The sequence below is a fragment of the Clarias gariepinus genome, chromosome 5, assembly GCF_024256425.1.
Source record: "Clarias gariepinus isolate MV-2021 ecotype Netherlands chromosome 5, CGAR_prim_01v2, whole genome shotgun sequence".
Lineage (NCBI taxonomy): Eukaryota > Metazoa > Chordata > Actinopteri > Siluriformes > Clariidae > Clarias > Clarias gariepinus.
In genome coordinates, this window is record NC_071104.1 from 13,373,792 (window position 1) to 13,390,234 (window position 16,443).

Below are 16,443 nucleotides of genomic sequence, written 5' to 3' on the forward strand. Positions count from 1 at the left end.
ATATACAGCATCTTTGTGTGTGTGTACATACAGACAAACACATGTAAGAGGATGTTATGTTAATCCAGATTCCCTGCTGAGAGTATAAACACATAATACACTCGTGATTCTCCTTGTGCAAGAAAAAACAACCTTAAACATCAGTTGTCCAATCAGATGAGTTTATTTTTAGATCACTCTAACGAAGTGTGTGCTCCTATCATAGACACACAGCTGGGTGTTACAAAGCACTCAAAGAGAAAACAAAGACTTACATAAATAAAAATTATCATAATAAAAAACAACACACAGAGATCAGAGGTGAATTAGTCTGGACGTGATACACAGGAATAGCGCTGCAGATTTAGAACAGTCCTATTTTAACAGCTCCTTCTTGACACTTCTTGATGACGTCAGCCTCCAAAAGTTTCAGAAATTCAGTTTTTACCTGCAACACACAAACACACACGTCAACAAAAGGGCTTGTGAACCGAAGAGCTATGTACAGTAGTTACTATTTCAGGGTTTTATGATGGCAGCTCCTGTCAGCCTCGAGCACTAACAAGTTTGTGAGCTACATTCGTTTTCTCCAATGCTACTGTAAAAGCAAAGTGACTGTGTGCACGAAATAAACGCATTATTGGTATGTATCTTAACTTCTCAAAGGAAAAAAAAAAAACGAAAACACACAAAGCACAGTTCGAGAGGTGATCAAAGATCCCATGTATAAAAGATTTGTATGAGCTGGTGCAATAAGCTGCAATACAAAGTGATTCCGAGTTGCATGTAGAGTTCAATAATAAAAAAATAGGCCAGGCGTTTTTTCAAGCTTCTTTCCGTATATAACATCCCAGCTTTGTGTATGATTACTACAAAACGGGCAATTTCAGTGTGTGCCGAGAAAAGAACTGAAGATCCCCATAAATCTATAAAAGCTCATGTAAAACACACACTTATCGATTATTCAATCACATTCTTTACTGTAAATACAGCTTTAAATCTGTAGACCTCGTCCCTTCTGAGACATCATGCTGATTATTTTGCATTCAAGTGGGTCAAACAAAACTTCAGAGAGAACCAGAATGAATTTTTTACTCAAGCTTGCTAGTGTTGTCTAAAAAGTACACAAGAACAGGCTTCCTCTCATGTCTTTCATCCTAAGACCAGAGTGTTGAATCCGCTAAATATTTATTACATTCAACGACTGCCTTTAGTCTTCAATTATAAAGGAGTGTTATATAACATCTCCTCTGTTCTTTTCTTGGTGCGACGTGCTCATATTCTTTTCCCAAAATTCTTTGGTGGACGGAGCACGGCTACGACAAGAGTAATAACGTGATCGAGTACTTCTCCATTGCAGAGAATGAAAACTCCACCCACCCAAGTGCTCGGATACAATCGGGCGTCGAGCTGGCAACCTGACCCTTAAGACTATATCCACACTGAATTTGAGATTCAGAAAAAAAATTTATTAACAGAGGGGTTTTCCAGCTTATCTGTATTGACAGATACATTTTGGTCAACGTACATTGACTTGTTAAAAAAAATTATATCAAAAATGGGACGGTTAACTTATCCTGACTGATTTATCCACTGCTGAAACATTTCGTCTCATCCAAGATGACAAAGTTGCCTTCTACAGCAGAGCACAAGCACTTACTCAACGGTTGAAAATGATGTAAATCATAAACTTCAGCCTTCACGGTCAGCAGATTTCAGCACAACTCCAGCCTTGAACAGGAACAATACATTCCACTCGGATGCACCGCATGAGCTAGAAACTATAATACATTTGATGGTAATGATTTGTTTACAGGCATCTGTTAGTGACCAGTCAAAGAACTTGACGAGTTTTACAAGTAGGTTTACAGACTCTCTGCCCAAAAGTATCCGGACACCTGACCATCGCAAACTGCTACCGGAACCACCAAATTGTCTAGAACTTCTTTGTAAAGCATTGCAATTTGTATTTACTACAAAAGAGGGTCGAGTCTGCTCCAACATGTCAAGGTGCAAACAATGTGGTTCATGGAGACATGATTTGTCAAGGTTTGACTGATCGCCAAAGATGGCGCCGGTGAGGTCGGCTGCCGTCACGACTGCTCCAACCACCTTTTCTTTGTTTTTGTTCTTTAAGTTAATTTACAGCGTTTTAAAACCGGCAAAATTACCACCATGGGGTACATTAGTTATGATAGAGACACTCTTGTTTCTATTGGTATACAATGTACTCACAATTCGACGTTTTTAACTCCGGATCCGAGCTGGCCGAGTGAGATCCTGAGGGACAACAAAAGACGCGACGCGAAGAGGCGGCCACGAGGGAAACGAGCCGGCGTCAGGAACAGGCTGAGAGCCCGTGCACACCGCACACCTCTGCCTAGCATCCTGCTCGCCAACGTCCAGTCACTGGAAAACAAACTCGATGACCTCAGGGCCAGGATAAAGTTCCAGAGAGACATTCGGGACTGCAATCTTCTCTGCTTCACCGAGACATGGCTGAACCCAGCGGTGCCGGACCACTCCATCCAGCCGGCCAAGTTCTTCTCGGTTCACCGCATGGACAGGACACGGGACTCGGGGAAGTTGAGGGGAGGCGGTGTGTGTTTAATGGTGAACAGCAGCTGGTGCAACAGCGCGAGCGTTGTTCCTCTCACACGCTCCTGCACAACAAACCTGGAACTACTGTCCATCATGTGTCGTCCTTTTTATCTACCTCGGGAGTTTACATCGGTCATAATCAGCGCCGTTTATATTCCACCACAAGCGGACACGGACACTGCCTTATGCGAGCTGCATGAGGCACTCACACAACAACAAACACAACAACGGGACGCTGCGCTTATTGTGGCGGGGGACTTTAACAGTGCCAACCTCAAACGCGCAGTGCCGAACTTTTATCAGCATATCACCTGCCCCACCAGGGGCGAAAGGACACTGGACCACTGTTACACTACAGTCAAGGACGGCTACAAGGCACAATCTTGTCCACCGTTTGGTAAATCCGACCACGCCGCCATCTTCCTCATGCCAAAATACAAACAAAGGCTGAAACAGGAAGTTCCGGTTCAGAGGGAGGTCGCGCGCTGGACGGACCAATCGGTGGCCGCGTTACAGGACGCACTCGATGACGCAGACTGGGACATGTTCAAAAACAGCTCCAACGATGACGTCAGCGTGTTTACGGAAGCGGTTGTGGGATTCATCGGGAAACTAGCGGATGATACCGTGGAAAAAAAGACTATTAAAACGTTTCCCAACCAGAAGCCGTGGGTGGATAAAACCATCCGCGACGCTCTGAGATCTCGCACCGCTGCCTACAACACGGGACTCGCGTCGGGGGACATGGAACCATATAAGGCTGCGTCATACAGCGTCCGGAAGGCGGTAAAAGAGGCGAAGCAGCGCTACGGGAGGAAACTAGAGTCACAACTCCAACAGAGTGAATCTAGGAGCCTGTGGCAGGGATTAAGGACAATTACAGATTATAAAGCAACAACATCTGGTATGACGAACGCGGACGCGACTCTGGCAGACGAACTGAACACTTTCTATGCTCGCTTCAAGGCTGCAGCTAAAGACGCTAGCGATGCTAATGCTAGCGGCGCTAACAGCTGCAGACAGGAAGACACTGCCAGCACCGGAAGCGCGTTCATCATCACCGAGCATGACGTGAGGAGAGCCTTCAAGAGAGTGAACACCAGGAAAGCAGCAGGACCAGACGGCATCTCAGGTCGTATTCTCAGAGCCTGCGCAGACCAGCTAGCACCTGTGTTCACTGAGATATTCAACATCTCTTTATCTCAGTCGGTGATCCCCACATGCTTCAAAGAGTCCATCATTGTTCCTGTCCCAAAGAAACCTCATCCTGCTTCCCTCAATGACTATCGCCCTGTAGCCCTCACCTCAGTAGTGATGAAGTGCTTTGAACGCCTGGTCAGAGACTTCATCATCTCTTCACTACCAGACACACTCGACCCACTACAGTTCGCTTATCGTCCAAACCGTTCCACGGACGATGCAATCTCTCATCTCCTCCATACATCTCTCACTCACCTGGACACTCGGAGGGGGAATTATGTGAAAATGCTCTTCATCGACTACAGTTCTGCATTTAATACCATAATTCCCTCCACACTCACCACCAAGCTGGAGCACCTGGGACTCAGCTCATCCATGTGTCAGTGGATCTCCAATTTTCTGACTGGCAGACCACAGGCAGTAAGGATGGGCGGACATGTCTCAGCCTCCCTCACTCTCAGCACTGGAGCCCCCCAGGGTTGTGTTCTGAGCCCCCTGCTGTACTCTCTGTACACCCACGACTGCGTGGCCACTACGAGCTCCACCACCATCATCAAGTTTGCTGACGACACTGTTGTGGTGGGCCTGATCACGAACAACGATGAGACGGCCTACCTGGAGGAGGTTGGAAATCTGGAGAACTGGTGCCAGAGAAACAATCTCCTCCTGAACGTCAGTAAGACAAAGGAGCTGATAGTGGACTTCAGTACAAAGCAGGTGAGGAACTACCAGACCCCCGTTATCAACAGGAGCCCAGTGGAGAGAGTGGACAGCTTCCGATACCTCGGTGTTCACATCACGCAGGACCTGGCATGGTCCTGTCACATCAACACCGTGGTAAAAAAGGCCCGGCAGCGTCTATACCACCTCAGACGCTTGAGAGACTTTAGACTGCCCTCCAAGGTGCTCAGGAATTTCTACTCCTGCACCATAGAGAGCATCCTGACGGGAAATATCACGACCTGGTTCGGGAACAGCACCATGCAGGACAGACGAGCTCTACAGAGGGTGGTGCGATCAGCTGAGCGCATCATCCGCATCGAGCTCCCTGACCTGCACTCGATCTACAGCAAGCGGTGCTTGACCAAGGCCAGGAAGATCGTGAAGGACCTCAGCCACCCCAATAACGGACTGTTTACTCTGTTGCGGTCTGGGAAGCGATTCCGCTCCTTGAAGGCCAACACAGAGAGACTAAGGAGGAGCTTCTTCCCGCAGGCGATAAGGTCTCTCAACCACAACCACACCACTATGCAGAACTACACAATATTTTCATAATTGATCAAATCTATCAATCTTTTTACATCCATGAACACTATGGACAATTACACGCTCACCTTCCTTCATATCTACACTACATGTTTACGTTTACATCCTGGACCAGTGCACAAAGTCACTTTAATAACCTCTGCACAAAGACACTTTGTTCTACGCATATTTGCACACCCAGTACAGTATATTTCAATTTGTACACTATATATTTCTATTTTTATGCACATCATATTTCTATGTACAGTATATTTCTATTTTTATGCACATCATATTTCTATTTTTATTTTTAGTTCTATTTTTCCTAGCACATTTCTACTTTTATTTTTAGTTCTATTTTTTCCTAGTTTAATTTAATTTTTTTTATTTAATTTCTATCGTATTCTTTTATTTATATTTATTTCTTATTTGTAAACTTTAATTCTCTTTTAGGGTCAATGGCAGTCGTATAATGCATTTCACTACATTTCGTACTGTGTATGTTTGTGTATGTGACAAATAAAATTTGAATTTGAATTTGAGTTTAGTGGGGAGGAACTCGAGAGGATCGCAGAGCCCTGACCTCGAGTGCGTTGAACACCTAAGGGATGAACTAGAAGGCTGATTGTACACCAAACCTCCTCAAGCGGTACCAGTGCCCGACCTCAGTAAAGCTCTCGTGGCTGAACGAGCACAGATCCACACTGCAGCTTCAGAATACTGGAGGCTTATATATGAGAAGCGTTCAAGTCAAACCGGAACTTCTTGTGAATGAAGGCGTAAAATCGATTGACATTTAGAGAAGACTTCAAGCGCAGTAAGGTGTTGAGACTCTTGGATGCGGTAAAACATTTCAATGGTGCAAAACCGAGTCTCACTGCAGTCGTTCCAGTGGATTGATATGAAATCTGTCTGTTGGAGCTGTAGTCATTCAACACCACTTGCACATTACAGGAACTCAGCTGGAAGTTATTGCCATGTCCCACGTACGGACCCGCCTCGTTCAAAAGCCAGTTCCACGTTTGGGCCGCTAAAGAGTTCCTGGGAGGCCGGCGTTTCAGACGTGATGCAGGGAGTCTAATCATGACTCTGGTGTACTGAGGAAAACTTTGTCTTAATAGTACCTAAGCACTAGAGGAACACTTGGATAAGTGCATTAGTGTAGAAGGGGATTATATAGAGAAATAAATTTATATACCAGAGTTTTTTTTATTTTGCACCACGCCCGTTGTATAAGACCAAAAGGAGGATCATCTCCATATTAATGCACAGGGGTTTGGAGTGGAAAGTTTAACATGAACATGGTTGTAATGGTCCACACAGTATAGGTTTCAATGTACTCTAAAACTTCATGGCGTTTCTGTCTCCTTGACAATTCTTCACTTAAAATGAAATTTTATACAGTACATGTTTTTATACGCTTGTCCTTAAAAGCTTTTCGTGTGTCCGAGTGAGCGGTACCTCCGGTATGTCCACCATCCGCCTCTGTTTCTGGTCCCTGTAGTTCCAGTCGAGTACGAGGTATCTCAATCCCTGCAGGCTCAATCCATCTATAAGTCGAGAGGTCGAAACAGCTACTTCAATATCATCACGGAAATCACTCAATTAAATGTAAAAGCGCTCTGGCGAAATGTCAGGGAGTTTTTAAAGCGTGCGTGTGCGCTGACCTTTCTCTAACAGGGTGTTCAGTCTGCCAGGAGTACCCACGCCGATGTGAGCCACACTTTTACTCAGCAGCTTCACCTGATCCTCGGCTTTGATGTGCTTGGCGAAGAGTTTCAGCACTTTGGCTTCACCTTTGAATGTAGTCAGCTGCCTTTAAAGACAACAAGCGAAACAACAAGCAAACGTTAACACACGACTCGAAACTGGTTTAAACAGAGTGGATGGAAACTTGACTACTGACTTGATGAGTTCGATGGTTCGGAGGGCGGAGCCGCAGACAATGAGCAGGACGATGGAGCGCGTCTGCGTGTGCTGTTTTTGTACTTTAGCCCACTTGGGACAAACTAAACAAGAAAGGATAAAAAAAAAAAAAAAGGCATAATTTAATGAGTGAATAATTAACAACTCCTGCTTCTGACAGGGGAAAAAAAGAAAGAGAGCTCTTGAGTTTTCAAGTTCAACTGTGCTATTAAGTGCTTCATCTTTCCGAACACATACTGTGTATTACGCACCTTCTTTGAGGTAGGACGACAAGCTGTGCGTGAGGTCGTTACTCATTAGGAAGCATGACTCTGAAATCAAAAGAAGCACACGTAAGCGCTTTTAAACGGTATACTGTAGCATGCAGCCGAGCAGAGTTTGCTGAGATGATTGTGGTGCGACTGACTGACCTGGCAGATTGAGCTCCTCCTGTTCGATAACAGACCGCGTGACGCTGAAATGGCTCTGCATGAGGCTTCTCAGGTCAGCCGGAGAGCCGGGTGCAGGCTCCGACGTCGCCAACACATCTGTGATGGTCTTCTTCTGAAGATAAGAGACGGATCGATGATTACTAGGCATGACTAAACACCACCGAATCGCAGCACACATCCAGAAGCTTTATTATTGTTCTTTAATATAATCGTTATCGCAGACCGGTCCACTAAAAGCACTGCGGAGTGGATGTATAACTCATAGGATGCTGTATTTACAGCCAAAGCACCGCCAATTACTAGTAAAATACATCACTGGTGCTTTACAGTCCATGTCTGTGGGTCAGGATGTGCAGTCCTCAACAGACATAAATAAAAGACCAGTAGAGGGGGGAAAAAAAAAATCACAGAAAGTCAGTTTCTGTTTCTATTGTGGTTGAGAAAAATTACAAAATCAATTTGGATTCGAGTCAAATAATTGATTATTGCTAAACGCACATACAGACGTTGGGGAGAGTGAGTGCACGCACACATAAGCACACACTTTGCTCGAATGAATCACTTTACTGCAACAAAGATATGAGATTAGATGAATTCCGAAATACATATTTTAACTCGGTGGCATAGTGGTGGGTCTGTGTGCATGGAGTTCACATGTTCTTCCAGTGCTCGGTGGGTTTTCTCCAGTTTCTCCCACAGTCCCAAGACATGTAGATTAGGTTAATTACCGTTACCAAATTGCCTATAGTGTGTGTGTGTGTGTGTGTGTGCCCTGTGATGGACTGTCAAATCTCCTAGGCTCCAGCCCCCTGTGACCCTGTACACAGAGTAAAGTTGTATGGAAAAGTTGAATGAATGAATGAATGAATATTTTAATGCAGATATTATAGTTTCACGAACACAGGTTGACTGAAACTAAAAAACGGATCACGTGACCTGTCCAATTCGGTGATCCTGTGATCAAGACAGCCACAGATGTATGTTTTGGGTGACAGGACTGTAACCTTCATCTTGTGTAGTCTCTGGGTTTGACAGGATGTGCATTCTGAGACACTTTTCTCAGCATGGGTGTACAGAGTGATTATCTGATTTGCCTTCCAATCGGCTGACACCAGTTTAGACATCCTCGTCTGATCTCTTTCATCAACAAGGCTGCAGAATTGTCGTTCACTGTTTTTTTTTCTCATCAATCTGTTTAAACTAAAGAGACGTCTCAGGTTAAGACATTCACGGACACACCCAACTATGCCGCAATCACTAAGATCGCATTTTCCACCCTCATGTTTTTGGACTTGTAGCTACAACTGTTCAGATCAGATCACATGACTGTACATAATATGGTGGTCAGCATTACTGTAACCATTCGACATGTAAAATCAATATGCACAGCCGACAGGTGTTGTTATGCAGTATTTTCACTATAAAGTAGTGCAAGGCATATAGAATAAGTGTGGCAGAAGATCAGACTCGACAGTTTGTCTTTTGATATTTACTCAACAAAAGTAAAACATGATCCACGTTAAAATTAAGAAACCTTCTGCTCTTCACCATTTTCACAAATCAGAGTCTTGAAGTGAAGTGCTGATCGAGACGAGCCACTAAGAGAGTCCTCCTGACTTACAATCTCGCTTTTTTTCCCCTATTTTAATAGCTAACAATAGCAGTCTTGACATGTGAACGTCTTCACTCTGCACTCCTACGCTAACGTCACCTACAGTATTCACGCGCACACCCACACACCAGTCTGTACCGCGGGAGACTCTGTTGCTGACGGAGGGTAAAAGCACTTCCACTGGTGCTATTAGTCCCATGTTTTAGGCAGTTCTTTTACAACAGCCTTTCATAAGGAAACTAGTGATGTGTCGATAGTGAACGAGCTGGCGGTTAAAAAGAAACGCGAGGTTGTTTTATTTTTTTTTTCTGATACTCGTCCTCATTCCTGCTCGATAACCTCTTAGATGCTTCCATGGAAACCTCTAATTAACATCCGAGCTGTTTGTTCTGTGCTGAACGCCGAGGTGCGAGTTCGTCTCTTAGATGTACGTTCGAAACAATTACACTGCGGAAAGCGATCAGTAATCAGGAGAAACGCGGATTTGCACGCAGAACGAGTAACAGTAACCTTGAAGGAATGCTTCTGCTTTTTGTATAACCTTGCCGATTTAATTCCGTTTTATAAAACACAATAAGAATGAATGTTATTCAGTTAATTAGACAGAAGAGAAAGGTTTACAAAACCATTTAATTCAATCGTTGATCAGAATATAACACACTTTGCCTGGTTTAAAAAAATGTAAATAGCAACCTGCCATAAGTGAGCCTTGGGAGTCGACTCTGCGAGTGAGCTGAGTCAAATGATCTGACTCGCTGGATTCACCTGCAGTTATTTTCTGCTCACAAGTGACTTAATACAATGATTGATTTACTCGAAAGGGAACTGAATTTACCATCTCATGCAGCCGTGAAAAACTTGACAGTTAGATTAATTCTGTATTTCAGAAACAGTTGCATACTAATACAACAGCATCGTGAGAATTTGTATTTACCTTTCGTCTTTTCTTGGGCTTTTTGTCCTCTTTTTTGTCCTCTGGATGGGTTTTCTCTTTTGCAACAAAACATTCTTTCTGTAAATAAAATGACACGATGGTAAAGCATGTCATTAACACCACAAATAATGTTACCACATTAACACTAGTTATCAAATGTACACCAGCAAACTGGTGACACGATTATGGGCTCATCTATGCCAGCGGGGTCCAAAGGCCAGTCCGATCTTTTCCGAAGGGAGAGTGCATAGAAATTCCCCAGATCCCAATTGAACACTAATGGGATGCACCAGACAAACCAGTCTGATCTAATGAGACTCCACCCTGTCTTGGTACCAGACACCACAGCACACCCCCAGGGGGCAGAGCCAGTACACAATACTGACCTTATATGGGGCAGGGATAGCTCATAGAGGTGACCAGTTTACAATCTATTTTCCCTTCCTCATTCATTGTTTACGAGTTGGCAGCCTGGTGGGGTAGAGGTTGATTCTCCCCTTCGGTCTGTGTGCATGGAGTTTGCATGTTCTCCTTGTGCTCCAGCAGTCCAAACACATGCATGGTAAGCTAACTGGCATTTGCAATTATTGTCCTAACACGTGTGTCCTGCCATGGACTGGCAGGGTTCAGGGTGTCCCCCACTTCGTGCCCCAAGGGCCCTGGGATAGACTCCAGGCTTCCTGCGACTGGGAACAGGATAAGCGGTACGGAGAACGAGTGAGAATTTACATGTTCGAGTATTCATTACTAGTACTTTTAAGTATAATTATTTTTTTACTTCAGCAGGGAGGTTTCTTTCACTTAGTGCTGGTTGTACACATGAGTAGCGCTACACTGGCCCAGTCCTGGTTTTTGGTTTCTCCTCCTTATCATCTCTGTATCTGGTCACATCGATACATCTCAACACTCAGCCTGTTTTACCTGCACGGTCTTCTTTTTCTTTGCTTTGTCTGTCGCCTGTGTTTTAAGCTTCCTCTTCTTTGTTATTTTCTCCTTAGGCTTTTCTGTCTCCTTGGGTGCGTCGTGCGCTTCCTCCTCCGCCGCCGATCCACCTGGCAAAGACAAACTGCTCACTCAGTAAAGCTGTCCGAGTTAAAAAAAAAAAAAAACATGCCTCCTTTATCAACATGGGAAAGATAAGAGGATGGATGAATGAAATGGAGACAAATGTGTGAAATCAGCCAACGGTGATAAACAGTTGTAGCTACACGTCTAGAAACACTGCGTGTATTGAACCTGAAAGAGATACAAGTTTATTTTGCCCCCATGCACATACCCTGGATTTGGATCTGACGGCTTGAAAAGCTCACCAAGTCTCTGAATCTACAATTAGACACTACGTCTATGCCACCAAACTATCTGCAAGGCATGCCAATAGATATACTTTTGTTAATTAGTGTTTGCCTAAATGCAGATTAGGGTGTAAAAATAATGAAGGTTACACACAAGGCTGCATGATTTAATATTTTTTTTTAATTGCATCATCATTTTGACACATCTTGCTATTTAAACTGCAGTATTTGCCTATTAAACATACCATTTAGTTTTCAGTCGCATTTATCGAGGCTAACAACAAATAACGGCACAAATAAACACACGCAGAAGATGTTTGCTTGTTTTTATTTAGCGGTTCCAAATTTCTCTTGAAAAAGTAGCAAATACTTATTGACAAAAACATAAATCCCTGACCATGAGTATATTACCAGTAATAAATCTAAAAGCTTTTTTTGTGATTAAAGTGATTAGATAATTGCTCTGGTTCATATTACCAATTTAGATTTTTTTTATGCAATTAATGGTGCAGCTCAAGTTACACAGAATCCTGTACATATTGAGAAAGATCTTGAAAAAAATTTTTTTTCTTTCCCGCTTTTCTCCCTAATTTAGTCGTGGCCAATTCCTCCCCGTCACTAGGGGGCTCCACCATTAAGGCTACTACTACCATTCAGCCGGGAGGGCCGAAGACCATCACGTGTTTCCTCCGAACCGTGTGACGCCAGCCAACCGCATCTTTTCGAACTGCTTGGAGAAACACACTCGGAGGAAAGCGCTAGCCGCTCCTTCCGCGTGCACAAGCTCACAGACACCCCTGATTGGCTGTAGAGCCGTGATTAATGTGGAAGCACAAAGTTCCTCTAATCCCTCCGGCCAATCAGACCTAGACCTCCGGCTGTGAGAGGTAACAGCATCACCCAGGGACCGAACCAGCGATCAGCGGATGATAGGACGAGCACTTTACCACTGCTCCACTCGGTGCCCATTGTGGAAGATCTTTGACCGTGTTAGACTGGTGTTCCTCTGAAGGCTGGAAACGCTGGCAAGGAAAAACTCCCTGAGACAGCAATAAGAAGAAACCTTGAGAGGAACCAGACTCAACAGGGAAATCCATCCTTATTCGTGTGATAATAGATAGTAGGGATTAATCAGCAGTCATACTGTGTGTTAGGAGACTGGAAGTTCAGTATAACAGGAGATGTGTTTAAGTTTATATGGAGTCCAGTTTCATTATTGAAGGCTCAGATACATAACTGTTTGTAGGAATTTTAGTCCTGAACTATTGATTGACTGCATTTAAACTGTAATATTTTAACTGTTAAATGTATTGTTTTGTATTTTTTTTCAAGCATGTTTTTCAAGGTGAACAATCATGGTGGTTTTTGGGGCAAATCTCTGTTCTCTGATCACAAAAATTATTATCAGTCGATATCGATTATCTATAATTACAGGTGTGTGTGTTGTTGGGATTTTTAATTTAAAGAGTTCTATTCATTGTGATACACTATTTATTAATTACTACTCAAACAGCAGTGCACGCATATATTTAAGATCTAAGAAACTACCATATATTTAAAACTTTCATTTATTTGATAACAACATCTGCAACACATACCATTCCCTTATTATTTCACTTCATTATAAAGAAACTGAAACCAATAGAATAGCCAGTGCTTGACTAAAGAGCAAAAAGTTTTCATCCCTTAACTAGCACTAATGGGCTCCTACACACACTAAAATCCTTATCCATAATGCGGCTGTCCTAGTATACACACACTCGTTATAACATGCAGCACATGGAACAAGGCTGTGTCAATGAACAACAAATCGAAACTCTGCACGAATATTTTAAATTAACACTCACATTAGTCACTCATTAGTAAGCAGCGAGGGCAGGCATTTCTTTATAAATATTAGAATTTCTGCATTTCTAAGAGACAGACTTTTCCTCTTATCATCCAGAGTGTGTGCAGCTTTGCTGAATAGTCATGAGAAATACAAGATTTAGCTGCTGCCGTTTCAGATAACATTTCTTACTCAAATTATCCACGCTGAGTTGGTCTTAACTGGCAAATAAGGTTTGTTGTAGACGTTTTTGGTAGACGTCCCCCACGTGGTTTTGCTTTGTAAAAAAAAAAAATTATAATAATAATAAAGCATATTTCAAATTTATTGTCTTGTAAGAAGACCTGGTAATGTTCCCGAACTGGCGACGACATGTTGATATGGCTGTAGACTTATGTATTTTGCTTCATCACAATAATGTAAACCATCACCGGTTTATATGATTGGCGAGTTGAGAGACAACCGATCTGTAACATTAAGTGATCATCGGGCGATACCGATCAGAGTAGCCCTAGACAAATAATCTCATTAAAAGGGCGTTTGCTAATATTTATCTATCATTTTAAAAGTATTGATAATTTTTTTTAAATCTTGAAATTATTCACGAACTTGGCATAAATTCCTGACTGTGTATTCAGGAATTTCCTTTAGTATCAATAAAGATCTATCTATCTATCTATCTATCTATCTATCTATCTATCAAAAATGCCAACCTTTTGCAATACCAAAAAAAAAAACAACAAAAAAAAAAAACTTACAGGTCCATCACGTATACAGAGATTTTAAATTTAATCCTGAATGCCTCTGCCAGAAGGTTACAACTTTTGGCACATCATGGTTCAATCTTCTAGCAGAATAAAGATAATACAATATGTTTCTATAAATCCACGTTTGTTGTTGTCTTTCGAGTGCTCCTGTCGGGGGGTCGCCACAGCAGACAATTTGATCCACACACAACTTGGCACGATTTTACACTTGATGCCCTTTTTGATGCATCTCTCCCATTTTTTCCAGGCCTGGGACTAGCACTGCATCCAATGGCTGGAGATTGGGAGCATTGGATGGGAACTGAACCCGGGCCTTCCACATGGCAGGCGAGAAACCTACCAGTGAGCCACCAATGCCCTCAGAAGAAACAAAATGGTAAGAAGAAAAAAGGAGCAAAAACTGAAGACACAAGAAATAAAAATAAAATAGAAGACATTAATTAAAGATGTCAGAAGTAAAAATTCTGGAGGGAAAAAAAAGAATCAAAGACAAGAAAATCAAAGACATGAAAAAAAAAAGCAAGTCAAAAAGAATAAAAAAAATAAGAGAAATAAAAATAGGAGTCCTGAGATGAGATAAAAGAGAAGAGGTTAAAAGAGAAGACATGTGTCTATCTCATCTACGTAAGAAGAGAAGAGAAAATAATTTTTTAAAAGAGAAGAGAAGAAACGAGATGTTAGAAGGCCTGGGAAAAGAAAAGAGAATATATGAGAAGATAAGAGAAGTGAAGAGAGGGGAAAAAAAAGAAACCCATATAAAATGGGTTAATGCGCACAAAATCAAGCTTCTGGCCTCCTGACAGAACCGCTATAGAAAACCAGTGTGATGAAGTGAAGAAAAGTCGAGAAGTGTGAAGTATCTAAAAGGATCTCAAATCAAATTCAACATTTGTCACATACACAGTACGATATGCAGTGAAATGATTTAACAACCTAAAAATGTAAAGAAAAATAGAGTATTCCAGTTAAAGAATATGAAAGAATAATATAATAATAAAAAGAAAATATTCAAATAAGGAATATAAAACATGAAATATGAATATAATAATAAAAAAATTACAGAATAGAAAATCTGGAAAACATGTGCATCTAAAATTTACATTATGTACAGGTTAAAAAAATAAATAAAAAAATGGAATTAATACGAAATTGAAGTGGAAATTTCCAGTTGTGAGCATAGCAGCGTAACAGTGTGCGAATGAGTTAAATCTGTTTATATTCTGTGTTTCACATTCTCTAATCAATCGATACGCTTGAGCTTAAAACTTTAGGGAAGGAAATACAATCACTTCTGCACACTGTATGTGTAGTCTTACTGCTGTTAGAGCCTCCACTCTGAACCTTCTGGGGAGGTTTTCCACAAAGTCCCAGAGTCATCCTGTGGAACTCATGATTAAACTACTTAACTGCAAGGACATATTTCCAATGTGACGAATAATTATGAATCTGTGTGTAGATACTACAACTATTTATCAAGCAAACTTCAATTCCCATGATGCCTTTCGAAAACGCACGTGTAGGTCTGAAAGTAGCATCGTGGTGATATTTTGGTGCGTTTATCCAACTGTTCTTTAATTAAAAACAACATCTACGCGTAAATCTGTTATCATGCCACAAGTTGCCATAGTGAGAAGGGAGAAAAGCCTCAATATTTATTTAGTGGTACATTTTTATCTCTGAAAAGGGTCTAACTTTACCACTAATATTACCTACAGCTCTACACATCGAACAACCAACATACTTTCTGCTTAACATAAATAATAAAACATGTAAACACCACCACTTTATATTTATAACCAGCAGAAAGTTATATATTTACAAAAAACATACCCAAATCCTCGTCTCGCGCCCACCACTCGTCTCCTAGGTCGTCTCCCATGCCTTCACGGAAATGGTTTAAATTTTACAACCGCAGTTTCGATATCGCATCGCGAACTGCCAGGCAGTACAAACGCACGTTTTTACGCACAAAAATAAATATAACTTAATATATACGTGCATATGAACGGAAAATATAACTATAAACTATTTAGAAAAACGTTAATAGCAATTTTCATTAAAAGAAATGTAACGAATCTACCGATATCAACTTACTAAAGACTAAACTGGCTGGATTTCAAACCCCTTTCTTCTTCCTGTAGAAGTGCTCTACATAAGGTATGACGTACAGTTGTCTTCGCCCTGTGTACTGCATTATACTTTTAAAAGGAATTTATATATGGGCACTAAATATTAATAAATAAAAAAACTAATGAGTTTTTTCATACTGAAGAATGAGTTTGTTTGGGATGTTCAGGGTTGCGCCACTAGGGGGCGCTGACTTCTTTAGCGCTTGGTGACAAAGAAATATGGGATTGGGACAGTGAGCAAATAAATAAATAAATAAATAAATAAATAAGTTAAATAAAAAAATATTAAATAAAAAGACTTTTCAGAAGCCTACATTTATATGAGGTTCAAACACACTGAACACCTTCACATCAAAAAGTTCATCAAAACAAACTGAGTAAAAGTCTTCTCAGTCTTCATCATCATCATCATCATCATCATGGAGGTAACATACCTCTCTATAAGATAACAGATCATTCTACACAAATGATGGAAAGCTATGTCACTTAGTTTTCCTGA

General features: G+C 41.6%; 1 protein-coding gene across 2 annotated transcripts; it reads right to left on the reverse strand.

The window, feature by feature from the left end:
- Positions 1-150: 150 nt before the first annotated feature.
- Positions 151-15,730, reverse strand: cmss1 (cms1 ribosomal small subunit homolog). 2 transcript variants are annotated; one of them, XM_053495898.1, is made up of 9 exons: positions 15,646-15,730; positions 10,850-10,980; positions 9,929-10,006; positions 7,362-7,491; positions 7,203-7,262; positions 6,932-7,034; positions 6,693-6,841; positions 6,487-6,575; positions 151-427 (listed from the first exon to the last, which is right to left on the reverse strand). In XM_053495898.1, exons 1-9 carry the CDS (start codon positions 15,692-15,694, stop codon positions 344-346), a joined length of 873 nt encoding a protein of 290 aa, XP_053351873.1. In that variant the 5' UTR covers positions 15,695-15,730; the 3' UTR covers positions 151-343. The 2 variants fall into 2 exon arrangements, with proteins under 2 accessions (XP_053351873.1, XP_053351872.1); XM_053495897.1 differs by having other exon boundaries at positions 7,362-7,494.
- Between the last annotated feature and the right edge of the window lie 713 nt (positions 15,731-16,443).

Bases quoted from the DNA above. Each gene is read 5' to 3' on its own strand.
- cmss1 (XM_053495897.1), bottom strand. From the start codon at position 15,694: ATGGGAGACGACCTAGGAGACGAGTGGTGGGCGCGAGACGAGGATTTG. The intron at 7,035-7,202 runs GTGCGTAATACA...TTTCTTGTTTAG, and splicing joins GTCGTCCTACCTCAAAGAAG to TTTGTCCCAAGTGGGCTAAA. The intron at 6,842-6,931 runs GTCAGTAGTCAA...TTGTCTTTAAAG, and splicing joins CGAACCATCGAACTCATCAA to GCAGCTGACTACATTCAAAG.